Source organism: Galeopterus variegatus, unplaced genomic scaffold, assembly GCF_000696425.1.
Source record: "Galeopterus variegatus unplaced genomic scaffold, G_variegatus-3.0.2 Scaffold2207, whole genome shotgun sequence".
NCBI lineage: Eukaryota > Metazoa > Chordata > Mammalia > Dermoptera > Cynocephalidae > Galeopterus > Galeopterus variegatus.
Genome location: NW_007728318.1, coordinates 240881 through 253652, shown reverse-complemented (window position 1 = coordinate 253652; position 12772 = coordinate 240881). Strand labels below are relative to the sequence as shown.

Genomic DNA, 12772 nt, shown 5'->3' with positions numbered 1-12772 from the left:
ATATATTTTATGTAATAAAATTTATTTTATATTTTATATAATATATATTCAAGTATTATGTTGAGCCATATGAAATTGTCATTTCTGTAGGTCAAAAGATGATTGGATATTGGCAAATACATATAGCTCAGCTTAATACATGAATTTGGAATTCCCTAAATAAGATGTCTCCTGAAATGTTAATTTATATTTTTATTCAGCTACTTTTTCAATCATGGAAAAAATATTAAAATTAAGGTTAACTTGAATTGTAAAATCTGTTTGAATTTAATTTAATTTTATTTATTAAATTAAATTAAATTTTGTTTTATTTTATTTTTGGCAGCTGGTCAGTACAGAGACCTGAACCTTTGACGTTGGTGTTATAACACCACACTCTAACTGAGCTAACTGGCCAGCCCCCTGTTTCAATTTTAAATTGATAATACTTTCTTTTCATTTTCTCTTTTGTTGTTAGTGATGGCCCACCTTATGACAGCTGATAAAATTGTCTTCTAGGTCTCCAAGAGAGATATCTGAGTTCATTTATGAAAGATGTTGTGGAATTAAATGCATGGTGTTTTCTGTGCCCTTTTTTAAAATAAGTGATTTGGTTGTGTTTTCAAAGGTTTGTGCTTTCTGGAAATCTGCATGGTGGCTCAGTGGTAGCAAGCTATCCTTTTGATGATTCACCAGAACATAAGGCTACTGGAATCTATAGCAAAACCTCAGATGATGAAGTCTTTAAATACTTGGCAAAAGCTTATGCTTCAAACCACCCCATAATGAAAACTGGTGAGCCTCACTGTCCAGGAGATGAAGATGAAACTTTCAAAGATGGGATCACAAACGGTGCACATTGGTATGACGTGGAAGGTAGGCAAAGCACTGAATTTGCTATATTTTCTCCCTTGTTCATTTAGCTTTCTTTTTTCTTCTTATTTTGTAAATTTTAAGCTCATCGTAAAATTGAAAGAAGACTACTGAACACCTATATATCTTTCATTTAAATTCACCTACTATTATCTTAACCTGAAATGTTCTGCCTTTCCCTCTCTCTTACACCTACTCTCTGTCTACAAACACATGCATACAAACAATCTTTTGTCAAACCATCCAAAAGTAGGTTACTGGTTTCATCATACTGCACCTGTAAGTTCCTCAGCATGTATTTCCTAAGTACAAGGACATTCTTCTGTACAACCATATACCATTACCATAACTGAGAAATCAACAATAATTCAAAATTATCATCCTACATGCTGTCCATAACTCAAATTTTCCTTATCCCAAAAATATCCTTTGTAGCTCCTTTTTCTCCAGATCCAGGATCCAATCAAGGTTCAAGATTGCATTTGGCTCTTGTGAAGAGTCCAGGCCATTCATGCTATGGAACATTCTGTATTCTGGATTTGTCACTTTCTTCATGAAAAGATTCAGGTCAAATTTTCCAGCAAGTCTATTAGATAGATCACATTACATCATGTCAAGAGGCACATAATGTTGAGCTGCAAGTGGCCGAATTGGACAGCTTGGTTAGTATAATGACCACCAACCAGATCTCTCCTTTTTATATAAAGGCACATTTTTCCTTTGTATTTTAATTTGTGGGACGATCATGAAAAGCTGTTTTTTTAAATTGTGGTAAAAAATATATATATATATATAGTGCAACTATCACCACTATTTCTAAAACTTTTTCATCACTCCATACCGAAACTCTGAAACCATTAAGTAATAATTCCTATTCCTTTCTACCCCTCACAGCCACTGGTAACCTCTAGTCAACTTTCTATCTCTATGAATTTGCCTATTCTAGATATTTCATATACTGGAATTATATAATATTTGTCCTTTTGCATCTGGCTTCTTTCCCTTAGTATAATGTTCTCAAAATATATCCATTTTGTAGCATGTATCAGAACTTCATTCCTTTTTATGGCTGAACAATATTCCTTGTATGTATATAATACATTTTGTTTATCCATTCACCTGTTGATTGGCACTGAGTTGTTTCTACCTTGGCTACTATGAATAATGCTGTAATGAACATTGGCATACAAGTATCTCTTTGAGTCCTCATTTTCAATTCTCTTGAGTGTATATCCCAGAGTGGAATTGCTGGGTCATGTAGTAATTCTATGTTTAGCTTTTGAGGAAGCACTAAACTGTTTTCCATGGTGGCTGTGGCATTCCCATTCCTACCGGCAATATAAGGGTTCCAGTCTCTCATGGAATGCTATTTTTGAAAGAATTGTTAAAGCTTGAATAGTTTGCCTTTTCTTTTTAAATGTTATTAAAGCAGGTGTTGCTCTTTTTAAACTTTTTATATATTTTGAATAATAACTTTTTCATTTTTATGCACAAACTATTAAGGGTAAGCAGAAGGAACAAGTCAACCCATGGAAATGTCATTAGTATAAATTTTTCTCTTCTTAGGATCTGCGCATGGTGAAATGCCTTAGGTCTTCTTTAAGTTTTTGTTGGCAGTCATAAAGTGTCTTATAACATGTCTCTTAATGTGCCTTCATTTAAACCTTTGAATTACCCTTTGACTTTTTATGTCAAGCCATGTGTACCCAAAATGGGCCCTAAGTTTGAGAACTAAATATCTTCTAAAGTTTTCTAATCTCCCTATATTTCTTGTTTTTAACAAGCATCCATAAAGAGGTTTGAAATATTTAGAAGCCAGGCTTTCCTCCATAACAGTTAGAGGTGATTTAAAAACCATTAAACTTTTTTTGATAGATAAGAGACATACTTTAATGTGTTGTAATTCTCACGTTTAAATTTCAGTAAACGTGTTTAATAATATCTAACTTTCTGAGCTGCTGGTTTTGTGATCTAGTCAAGTTGCTTTATTAATTTGAGATGATGTTACTTAACATAATGGGTTGAAAATAAATTACTTTTCCTTTTTGGAAAAAGTTATAAAAGGTTAGAAAGTAATTTCTAATTGGTAATTGATTGAGAAAGGTAAATATGTATTATGCTACTTAAAAAATAAATATCCTGCCTTCACAAAAAGGCTAGAGATTATTTGGGTAAACCAGTTATCAGATTTTTCTGATTGTTTAAAGAATCAGAATTTTGCTGCTGTCATTGTTATTGTTTTTAATGAGCATCAAATTTCCTCCTGTTTTAGCTAAATGGTCAGACATGTTTTAAGTTATTTCTATAATAACTAGCTTATTTCTCTTTCTACCTCAGCAAATATCAAGGAGTTTCTCCTCTAAGAGGAGGCTGTGAGGCTTTTGGTAGTTTCAACAGAACAAATTCATTTTGTTTATCTTACGCAGTACTGCAGTGAGTAAGATGTTGTGAAACCTTGTGACCAGGCATATATTCAAACCCGGATGTCCTGGAGTAATTTTACTGAAGCTCTTTGTGGTGTAGTTAGGAATTCTAGTTCACAGAAGTATGGACTTTTAGAGTTGAAAGTGAATATATTGATCTATTCTAATCCTTTTGCTTTATACAAAATCAAGGCCCTAGAGAAGAAGTAACTTGTACTATATAATTTATTCATTTAGCAAATATTTACTGAGTACTGGCCATGTCCCATATGCTGTATTAGGAGATGGGGATACAATGGAAGCAAAACAGAAACAGTTCCTGCTCTCAGGGATCAGACAGCATTTTAAGTAGTGTGGAATGTAAGGTGATTTAGCTCCTACTGCCTTTACCTTCATTGCTGGGGTTGACTCAGCATATCTAGCTGCCTAGGTGGGTGGGCCTTGCTCCTCTCAGCATGTCTGTCAGACCCGTAGGATCCATTTAGGGAATGACTATGCCAATAAGGCCTGTGAATAGTTATGCTCCCCTGACAAAGCCTCGTTATTGTTAGAGCCTAAGCCGGACTTGTTCATGTAACAGGGTGCTTTTTTTTTAAAACCACAATGTGCTGATTTGTATGCCTTTTTCCTACCATTAGTTTAGTTTGTTTGTTTCCATAGAAGTTGAATTGTAGAAAGCACATTGACTATTTTGGCAAATGATCTAAAATATGTTATTCTTTATTCATTTCTATTATTGAAAAGTCAACATTTTTCTCTTGTCATATATTTTCAGTCATCATCTTAGCGAAATGTTACAGGTCTCATTGTCACCACTGCAATACATTTACTGTGATGGAAGTATAACCTGTGTCTCAATACAGCCACATTAACAATTTTGGGACGCCATGATCAATGGTGTCCATTCTCATCTAGAATGAGGCTTTTACCATTCACACTTTTGAAGACATAAAAATCAGCTGATGGCTTAGTATGTTTATTTCAAAGCTAATTTAATGAAACTGAACTGTAGTTTTTACATCAATATTTAAGAATTGCCCTCTTTCAACTTATAAAATTTAAGAATGGGCAAGTAACCACAACTACGTATAATTGAAATTATTTGATCAAAGGTCACAGTTTTATGTAACTTTTACAAGTTTTGTGTGTAAAACATTATTATATTTTATTTTCCTACAAATAGAAGGATATAGATGGCATTGTAGTATAGTGCTAAGAGCAGTGCTTTGGAATCCTACTGCCTTGGGTTTGAATATCAATTCTGCCTTGACCAGTTCTGTGTGTGTGTGTGTGCATGCGTGCACACAAGAGAAAGATATCTTGGACAAGTTAATGAATTTCTCTAAGCTTCAGTCCCACATATATAAGATAAAGATAAATACTATCTACCTCACAGGATTATGAGTCTCAAGTGAGAATATGTTGTAAAGCGCTTAACCTAGCATATGGCACCATGGCTACTTATCTCTGCTGGAGTTTAAACTTCATGAGGATAAGGGCTTTATTTTATTCCATTTTTTATGTTTAGCACATAGAACCATGCCTGGTACATAGAAGGTAAACAATCTTTTTAAAATTTTTGAATTAATTAATTCTTGCCATCTGAAAAATGAGAACATAGTTATTTAAAATCTTAGATGATCTTTAGACTAGATAATCTTACAAAAATTTACAAAAGTATTCTTCCTAGTTTTGCTCCTATTGTGAGAAAATAAACTTGCCTTACTGTTAGGTCCTAGATAAGTATTTTTCAAACTTAAAAAAAATTTCTTTTTATTTATTTTAATTTATCAATATACAATGTAGTTGATTTTCATGTCCCTTTACCAATTCCTCCTTTCACCTCTCACTCTTCCCCCTCCCCTCCCATCAACATCATATCTGTTCACTTGTCTTAACAAGTTCAAGAAATTGTTGTGATTGTTGTGTCTTCTGCCCCCCTATTTATTTGTATATTTATTAATTTATTTATTTTTAGCTCCCACAAATAAGTGAGAACATGCAGTATTTCTCTTTCTGTGCCTGGCTTATTTCACTTAATATAATTTTCTCTAAGTCCATCCATGTTGCTGCAAATGATAGTATTTCTTTTTTGTTGTTGTTATAGCAGAGTTGTATTCCATTTTGTAGATATATCACATTTTCCTTATCCACTCAACTGATGATGGACATTTGGGCTGGTTCCAACTCTTGGCTATTGTAAATAGTGCTGCAGTAAACATGGGAGTACAGGTATCCCTTCGACATGATGATTTCCATTCCTCTGGGAATGCTACCATTCCACTACCAGCAGTGGAATAGCTGGGCCAGATCTATCTGTAATTGTTTGAGGAACCTCCATACCATTTTCCATAAAGCCTGCACTATTTTGCAGTCTCACCAACAGTGCAGAAGGGTTACTTTTTCTCTGCAGTCTCACTAGCATTTATCATTCTCAGTCTTTTGGATATTAGCCATCCTGACTGGAGTGAGATGGTATCTCAAAGTGGTTTTGATTTGCATTTCCTGAATGCTGAGTGATGTTGAGCATTTTTTCATATGTCTGACATTCATTTGTATATCTTCCTTTGAGAAATGCCTATTCAGCTCCTTTGCCCATTTCTTAATTGGATTACTTTTTTTTTTTGCTCTTAAGTTGAGTTCCTTTTATGTTCTGATAATAATCCTTTGTCAGATGCGTATTTTGCAAATATTTTCTCCTATTCTGTTGGTTGTCTCTTCACTCTGTTAATTGTTTCTTTTGCTGTGCAGAAGCTTTTTAGTTTGATATAATCCCATTTGTGTATTTTTCCTTTGGTTGGCTGTGCTTTTGGGGTTGTATTCATGAAGTCTGTACCAAATCCTACTTCCTGGAGTGTTTCCCCTATGTTTTCTTTAAGGAGTTTTATTGTCTCAAGATGTATATTTAATTCTTTAATCCATTTTGAGTTGATTTTGGTATATGGTGAGAAGTATGGGTCTAGTTTCATTCTCCTACATATGAATATCTAATATTCCCAGCACCATTTGCTGAAGAGGCAGTCTTTTCCCCAGTGTGTGGACTTGGTACCTTTGTCAGAGATCAGATAGCTGTAGGTCTATGGGTTGATTTCTGGATTCTCTGTTCTGTTCCATTGGTCCATGTATCTGTTTTTATGCCAGTACCATGTTGTTTTGGTTACTATAGCTTTGTAGTATAGTTTGAAGTCAGGTAGTGTTATGCCTCCAGCTTTATTTTTTTTTTGCTCAGGATTGCTTTGGCTATTTGCGGTCTTTTGTTATTCCATATGAATGTTTGGATTGTTTTTTCCATTTCTGAGAAAAATGTCATTGGAATTTTGGTGGGGATTGCATTGAATCTGTAGATTACTTTGGGGATCAAACTTTTTCAATTGTGACCTATAATATGAAATACTTTTTAGTCATTTACATACATTTCATGAATGTATGTGCACATAAAACTGAAGCAACTTCATGAAACAATACTTAACCTTTGAAATATTCTGGTATTATTTCTTCTAGTCTATTTCATTAAAAAAAGTTTTGTCTGAACCCACTAACATATCTCACAACCCACTAATGAGTTATGACCTCCAGTTTGAAAAAACACAATACTTGATCAGCATATGGTAGAATTGATTTATTTTCATATCTAAGTAGGACCAAAACACCTTACTATAACTTATTATTGGGGTTTTTCTTTTGCTCTGGATTGTTTTTACATCTCAGTCATTTCCAGTGAGGATTGGACCACAAATATTAGATCATCTACTTTTAGATTGCCTTCCTTTATAATATGAATGAATACCGAAATAGGAAATTGGTCAGAAGTATATTTGTCAGGCCTATGAGTTGCTCAAGTGAGTCTATGCATTCTATAATTAGTTAGGACAGCTGCCATAATGCTTTATATCTGTTTTTTTAAGACACTACTAACTTGGGGTTGAGCCTTTTTAAACTAGTAATTATGATTTCTTTTGTCCAATGGAAAAAGAAAATGTTCTGTGGATTTATCACACTTTCTTCCCACTTCTTTTATCCTATGGGCAGAAAGTTATGAAAGATGACCAGAGAGCATATAATGAAACCAGTTCAGTTTTTTTGTGTGTGAATATAAACTCCTTTGATCATGTGGGCAACTGTTCTCTCCCTAAAGTGGAGGTCAGACTGAGCAGCACTAATGTGCTCTAAATATTGAGGTGCATTCAGTGTGAAGTAGATTGCTGACAGGGAAGAACATAGGGAAAATAACTACCAAACTGTTTCAAAAGTTTATTAAAAGGTTAGATTTAGTCCAAAAATGGACCAAAATGAATTCTTGAGGAATGTTTTCTGTGTCCTTAAATAGGGTGTTATGAATTAATCCATAGAATACCAGAAAATTGGAATCTAAAACGAAAAAGAATCAAATAAATAGTAAGTGAAAAAATACAGTATCTGATATCATTAGACAAATTCATAAATACAGTAGAAAATTTAAAACATGCCTCTCTCAGTAATCATGTTAGATCATGAAGACAAAAATATGAATAAGGATACAGTACACTTGAATAACATAGTAAACCAATCTTACCTAATGAACATACACAGAATACTGGTTTCACATCTAATTTTCATGCAGAGTGTATTTACTAATCTGAGGTATAGATGTCTAAGTAACTTACCAGTTGTCACACTTAGGGAAGATGTACATAATGCTTATACTCTTATGCTGTTAATAGTTTTTTTTGTGCTCCTGTTACAGTGTGAATTCTTTGATAGTAAGGACATTGTGGTGCTATTCATTTTGGAGTTATCTTTGTGCAAAATGTATTGGCAGAGAAAATCCTAGAGGAAGGGAGGCTAAGGGAGGTTTTTATAGTCATTATAGAATGAAGTCTGTTTTGGAGATAAGGGTTTTATCTAGAGGTATGTGTGGGAATGAAAAGGGAATAAGAAATATATAAGAAATTGTGCAAGAAGAATTGCAGGACTGACCATTGGTTAAAAGGTAGAACAGGGGGGCCGGCCCGGTGGCACACTGCTACAGTGCGCCGCTTGGGAAGTGCGGTGGCGCTCCCGCCGAGGGTTTGGATCCCACATACAGACCGGCCGCTCACTGGCTGAGCGAGGTGTGGGGGCGACACCGAGGGTTGCGATTCCGTTGCCGGTCCCGGTCCGGTACGGGCGCGACACTGAGGGTTGCGATCCGTTGCCGGTCACGAAAAAAGACAAAAAGCAAAAAAAAAAAAAAAAAGGTAGAACAGAATGTTAAGGAGAAGAAGGGACCAAAGATATGACTTTGAGGCTTTTGAACCTGGACAAGTAAGAACGATGATGAGAATGGGAAAATTAATTGGAGTAGTGTGTGCGTGTAAGGGTGCCTCTGTATGTTGCCGGGAAGTAAAAATTGGAGGTGGTAACTTGATGAACTAGTCACAAGCTCCCAATGGACAGTGAGAAAATAGGTTCTGAAGCTTAAGAGAGAAATCAAAATTAGAGATTTAGGAGTTATAAGACATTTGGAAGGCATACAGCAGTGTATGTAATTTTGAAAATTGAATTGATTTTGTTTCCTGGCATAATTTAGTTGCTTAGAGCCAAAAATCCAACTAGAGCATATATATAAATGAACAGATGGGTGTTTTTTCACCTCCAAAGTGAATGCACTTCTGGCATTTTGTACTGGAATGTTTTCTTTAAGGAATGCTGACAATTCATATATTAATTCTCAGCCTGTTTGTTTTAAAAGTACAATTCTTAATTAAATGTGCATTAGTAAAGTGGTTTTATTTTTATCTGATCTTGTACATTAAGGAACTGGTTGAATCTCTTTTTCTTTTTCTGTTTAATCTAAGTGCTGCCTAACTTAATAAGGAAATCAAAAAGGTAAAACAATAATCCAGACAGAATATTTGCTTCTACTTGAGTCATGAGTTTGCTCTAGTAAGCTGAAATATAACCTAACATAGAATTTCACCTTTAGGAGCAGTGCAGTTGTGGACTTAGTAATGTGATAATAGGTGTATATGAAGTTTGAGCACCAAACGCTGCTTTAGGATTTGGTCCCCAAATCTGCAGATGCAATGTAAATAAATTAGATGTGCTTTTCCTCCCTTTTTTCTGTTTAACTAAGGTGGTAGAGACGGGGAGAACACTTTAAAAAAAAAAAAGGAAAATGCAATTCAAAGAACTGTGTGAGAGATAGTGTTGACCAAGTTAAACAAAACTGGAAACAGATGCAGGACTGTAACTTTGTAGAATAATGTCATTAGCAAATATATATTCAATGGGAGTGGTAAAGGAAGTAGATTTTCACAAGATAAGTTACTCGGAATACAAAGACCAAGTTTGGTTAAGATTGGGTCAACGTGAGCTTGAATCTAAAGATTAGGAATTTGGGAAATTTTTTTATGGGAAATCTCTGTTTTTTCCATTCATTTGGCCTGGATCTTCCACTTAAAAATTTTTATGGGGCCGGCCCAGTGGCACACTGGAGAGTGTGCTGCTTGGGAGTGCGGCGGCGCTCCCGCCGAGGGTTCGGTTCCCATGTGGAGACCGGTTCCCGCTCACTGGCTGAGCGCGGTGCGGGCGCAACACCGAGGGTTGCAATCCCATTGCCGGTCCCCAGTGCGGGCGCGACACCAAGGGTTGCGATCCCATTACTGGTCAGTAAAAATGACAAAAAGGAAAAAAAAAATTTTATGAACATCATGCTCATTAGCTTTTAAAAGTATCTTAGGGTGTGCAAAACTATCACTTAATAACTCACTATTTGTAAAGAAATTGTTCACAAAAGTCACAGTTGTAAGAATGTCTCACTATCCTTTGAAGTAGTTTTATTAAAGGAAGAACATTAAGCTCCAAATTTAAATATGGAGTGGAAATTGCCTATCTATATTCCTACATTCTTACCTATTGGAATAACAAGATAAAAAAATAAAATCCTTTTCCTATTTAAAAAAATGCACTGTAGTTTTCCTGTGAAAGGGTAGTGGGGTTCTTGTATTATATACACTTTGACACTTTATAGTTGGCTTGCTGAGACAAGTAAAAAAAAAACGAAACACCTGCTGTGATTAAGTCTTAACACTAAAGCGTTGACTATATTTTTTCTATTGGCTTTCTGCTTCAGATAAAAGAGTAAATCATTAGTATCTTTAAGTGAAGAATTGAATTTATTGAAGTCCCCCCTCCCCTTTAAAGCTAGATCTCTCTGTAGTGAAAACAGTAATAGAGATACTGTTCCATGATAAAGATGAATTGAGTGTCTTAAAGCATATGAAGATTAGTTATAAGACAAATGGATTGAAAGAGTTTGATGGTTATGAGTAGATCCTTTGGTTAGAAGATTTAGCTACCCATAGCAATTAGTATTGGTATCGATCACAGTTTGTTGTGATCAATGGTTATACTTTGGGTCTTGTTCTTTTATTCTGTTAAAGGAATTAAAGCATGGTAGGTTTCATTGTACATTGCGTTCACTTTTTTCTGAGTCCAGAAAACTCTGGATTGGTAGGTAGGTTTAAAAGCAAAATGTAAAATGTATACCTTTTGACTCTGTTAGTTCCCCTTGTGAGAAGAGGAAATAGTCGAAATCAGTGGTTTTCAAACTGAGGTATGAACAGGGAGGAGGGAGAGACCAGTTAGTATGGATAACTTCAAGGAAATTAATTTCCAGATCTACTCCTTCCTAAAATTGGTCTGCCTGAGAAAGATGTTTGCTGTGTAAGTTCTATCTCATAATCTCTTCTTCCACTTGACTGAAGACAGGCTCGGTTTTCTAACCATCTGAATCCCATTATGGTGTATTGCCTCAGAGTTTTACAAACTTCAGGGCACCAAAACAAAAGGGAAAATTAGATGATTACGGCAATGGTAGCATAAAAGCCATCAAAGCATCACCCCAAACATTTTATTAAAAGATACATTTTTATTGATTATTACCTGTTGTGTTTATTATTTCTCAAAATTTATCATAAAACTATTCCTTTTTGATAAATTGTTTGCCAGTGGTTATTGTAATAATTCAACCTGGAAGACAAAAATTTAATACTTAGGGTATTATGGTCATTGGAAATTAAGAAAAATTTAAATATACATATATATTGTAGACTGAAGTAATGTAGGACATGGAATGAATGATTCAAGCATGAAGGTATATCACATTCAAATAACATTCTGTGGAGGAAGTGGAATCGAAGAAAAGTTCAAGGAGAAAAAGGGAAGATGTAAGATTTCTACTGTTAAAGAAGATGTGTGTTCGTGCCATTTTTAAATAGATGATTCTAGAAATCAAATCTCCGGTATTTTTATTGAATACATTTAAAATAATGTCAAAGTTTTATTTAAAACTATCAAATTTTAGGCTGGCAGGTTAGCTCAGTTGTTTAGAGTGCAGTGTTAATAACATCAAGTACCACCAACCACCAGAAAAAAAATAATTTATTATTATGCAGGCAATTACGTTGTTTACGACTATTTAAACAAGATGAAAACATTTGGATACCAACTTAAAAATTTGTGAAGTGTTGCATAATTTTTCAGTTATTTTAGTATGAATAAACAAAGATCATTGGTCCAGTTCACCCCCTGGGAGGCTAATGGTTAATAGAAGCTTGCTTATTTATGATTTTTAATAAGTAGGGTAAATAACAGAGCCTTTATACTATTAGCAAAGTGCTTTATTGCTTTGAAGTATGCCTATAACTGAATGTTTTATTCCCAAAATTAAAGATTTTTTTGACCAGATGGAGATATTATTCTGAAATCTGACATTTCTCCTTTCTGTTGAGCCAAATGATATATATCAGCTTAAAAAATAAACAAATGTATTAACTGAATTGGACAGCTGCTGCAGCTGTTAGTAATGTCAGGCCTTTCTACAGATGAATGGCTATTCCCTGATACAGTGAAGTGTAGCTTTGTCTGAGTAGGTTTTGTGTTGAAGGAAAAATCAAGACAAGTCTGAACCAGCTACCTAGTTAAGATTACTTATTATACAGTCTTTGACATTTAGTATTGGAAAAATAAATGTTAAGTTTAACTTAAATGGCATGTAATGCCTATTTGTGGCATCTCACAAAAAATTCTTAAATTATTCATAATCAGACGGTTAATATCCCCATTTGTTTCCAAGTTTCTAGATAATTTTTCCAGAAAAGTAATTTTTAAACTAAAATTGAAGTTGGTGAATTAAGACTTTTTGACATTTTATTTATTTTTCTGCTGGATGTTTTAAAGCTAGGATTGCTTTATCTTTTTTGTCCTGTGAAATAAAAGTTAGTTTGCTACTTTTCTGACAGTGACTCAAGTTTAGAAAAAAATAGATTAAGGTAAGTATCATAATTTACTAATTGCTTTCTGAGAATAGTTTATTATTATAGACTCAGGAAATGTGCTTTACATTATGAGATTGCATCAAGAGAAGGATATTTTGAAGATATCTTTCTGCTATTGATTTCTGTTTAATTCCATCATGGTCAGAGAACTTAGTATGATTTCAGTTCTTTTACATTTGTTACGTTTGCTTTATGACC

The 12772-nt window shown here is 34.3% G+C and overlaps 1 protein-coding gene across 1 annotated transcript in view; it reads left to right on the top strand.

Annotated features, from left to right (window-relative positions):
* The first annotated feature begins 678 nt into the window (after nt 1-678).
* Nucleotides 679-12772, top strand: part of CPD (carboxypeptidase D) — a 75055-nt gene continuing 62961 nt past the window's right edge. Inside the window, exon 1 of the mRNA XM_008580931.1 lies at nt 679-855. Within this exon, the coding sequence (XP_008579153.1) occupies nt 765-855 (91 nt within the window). The 5' untranslated portion in view covers nt 679-764. The remainder of the gene's footprint in view (nt 856-12772) is intronic.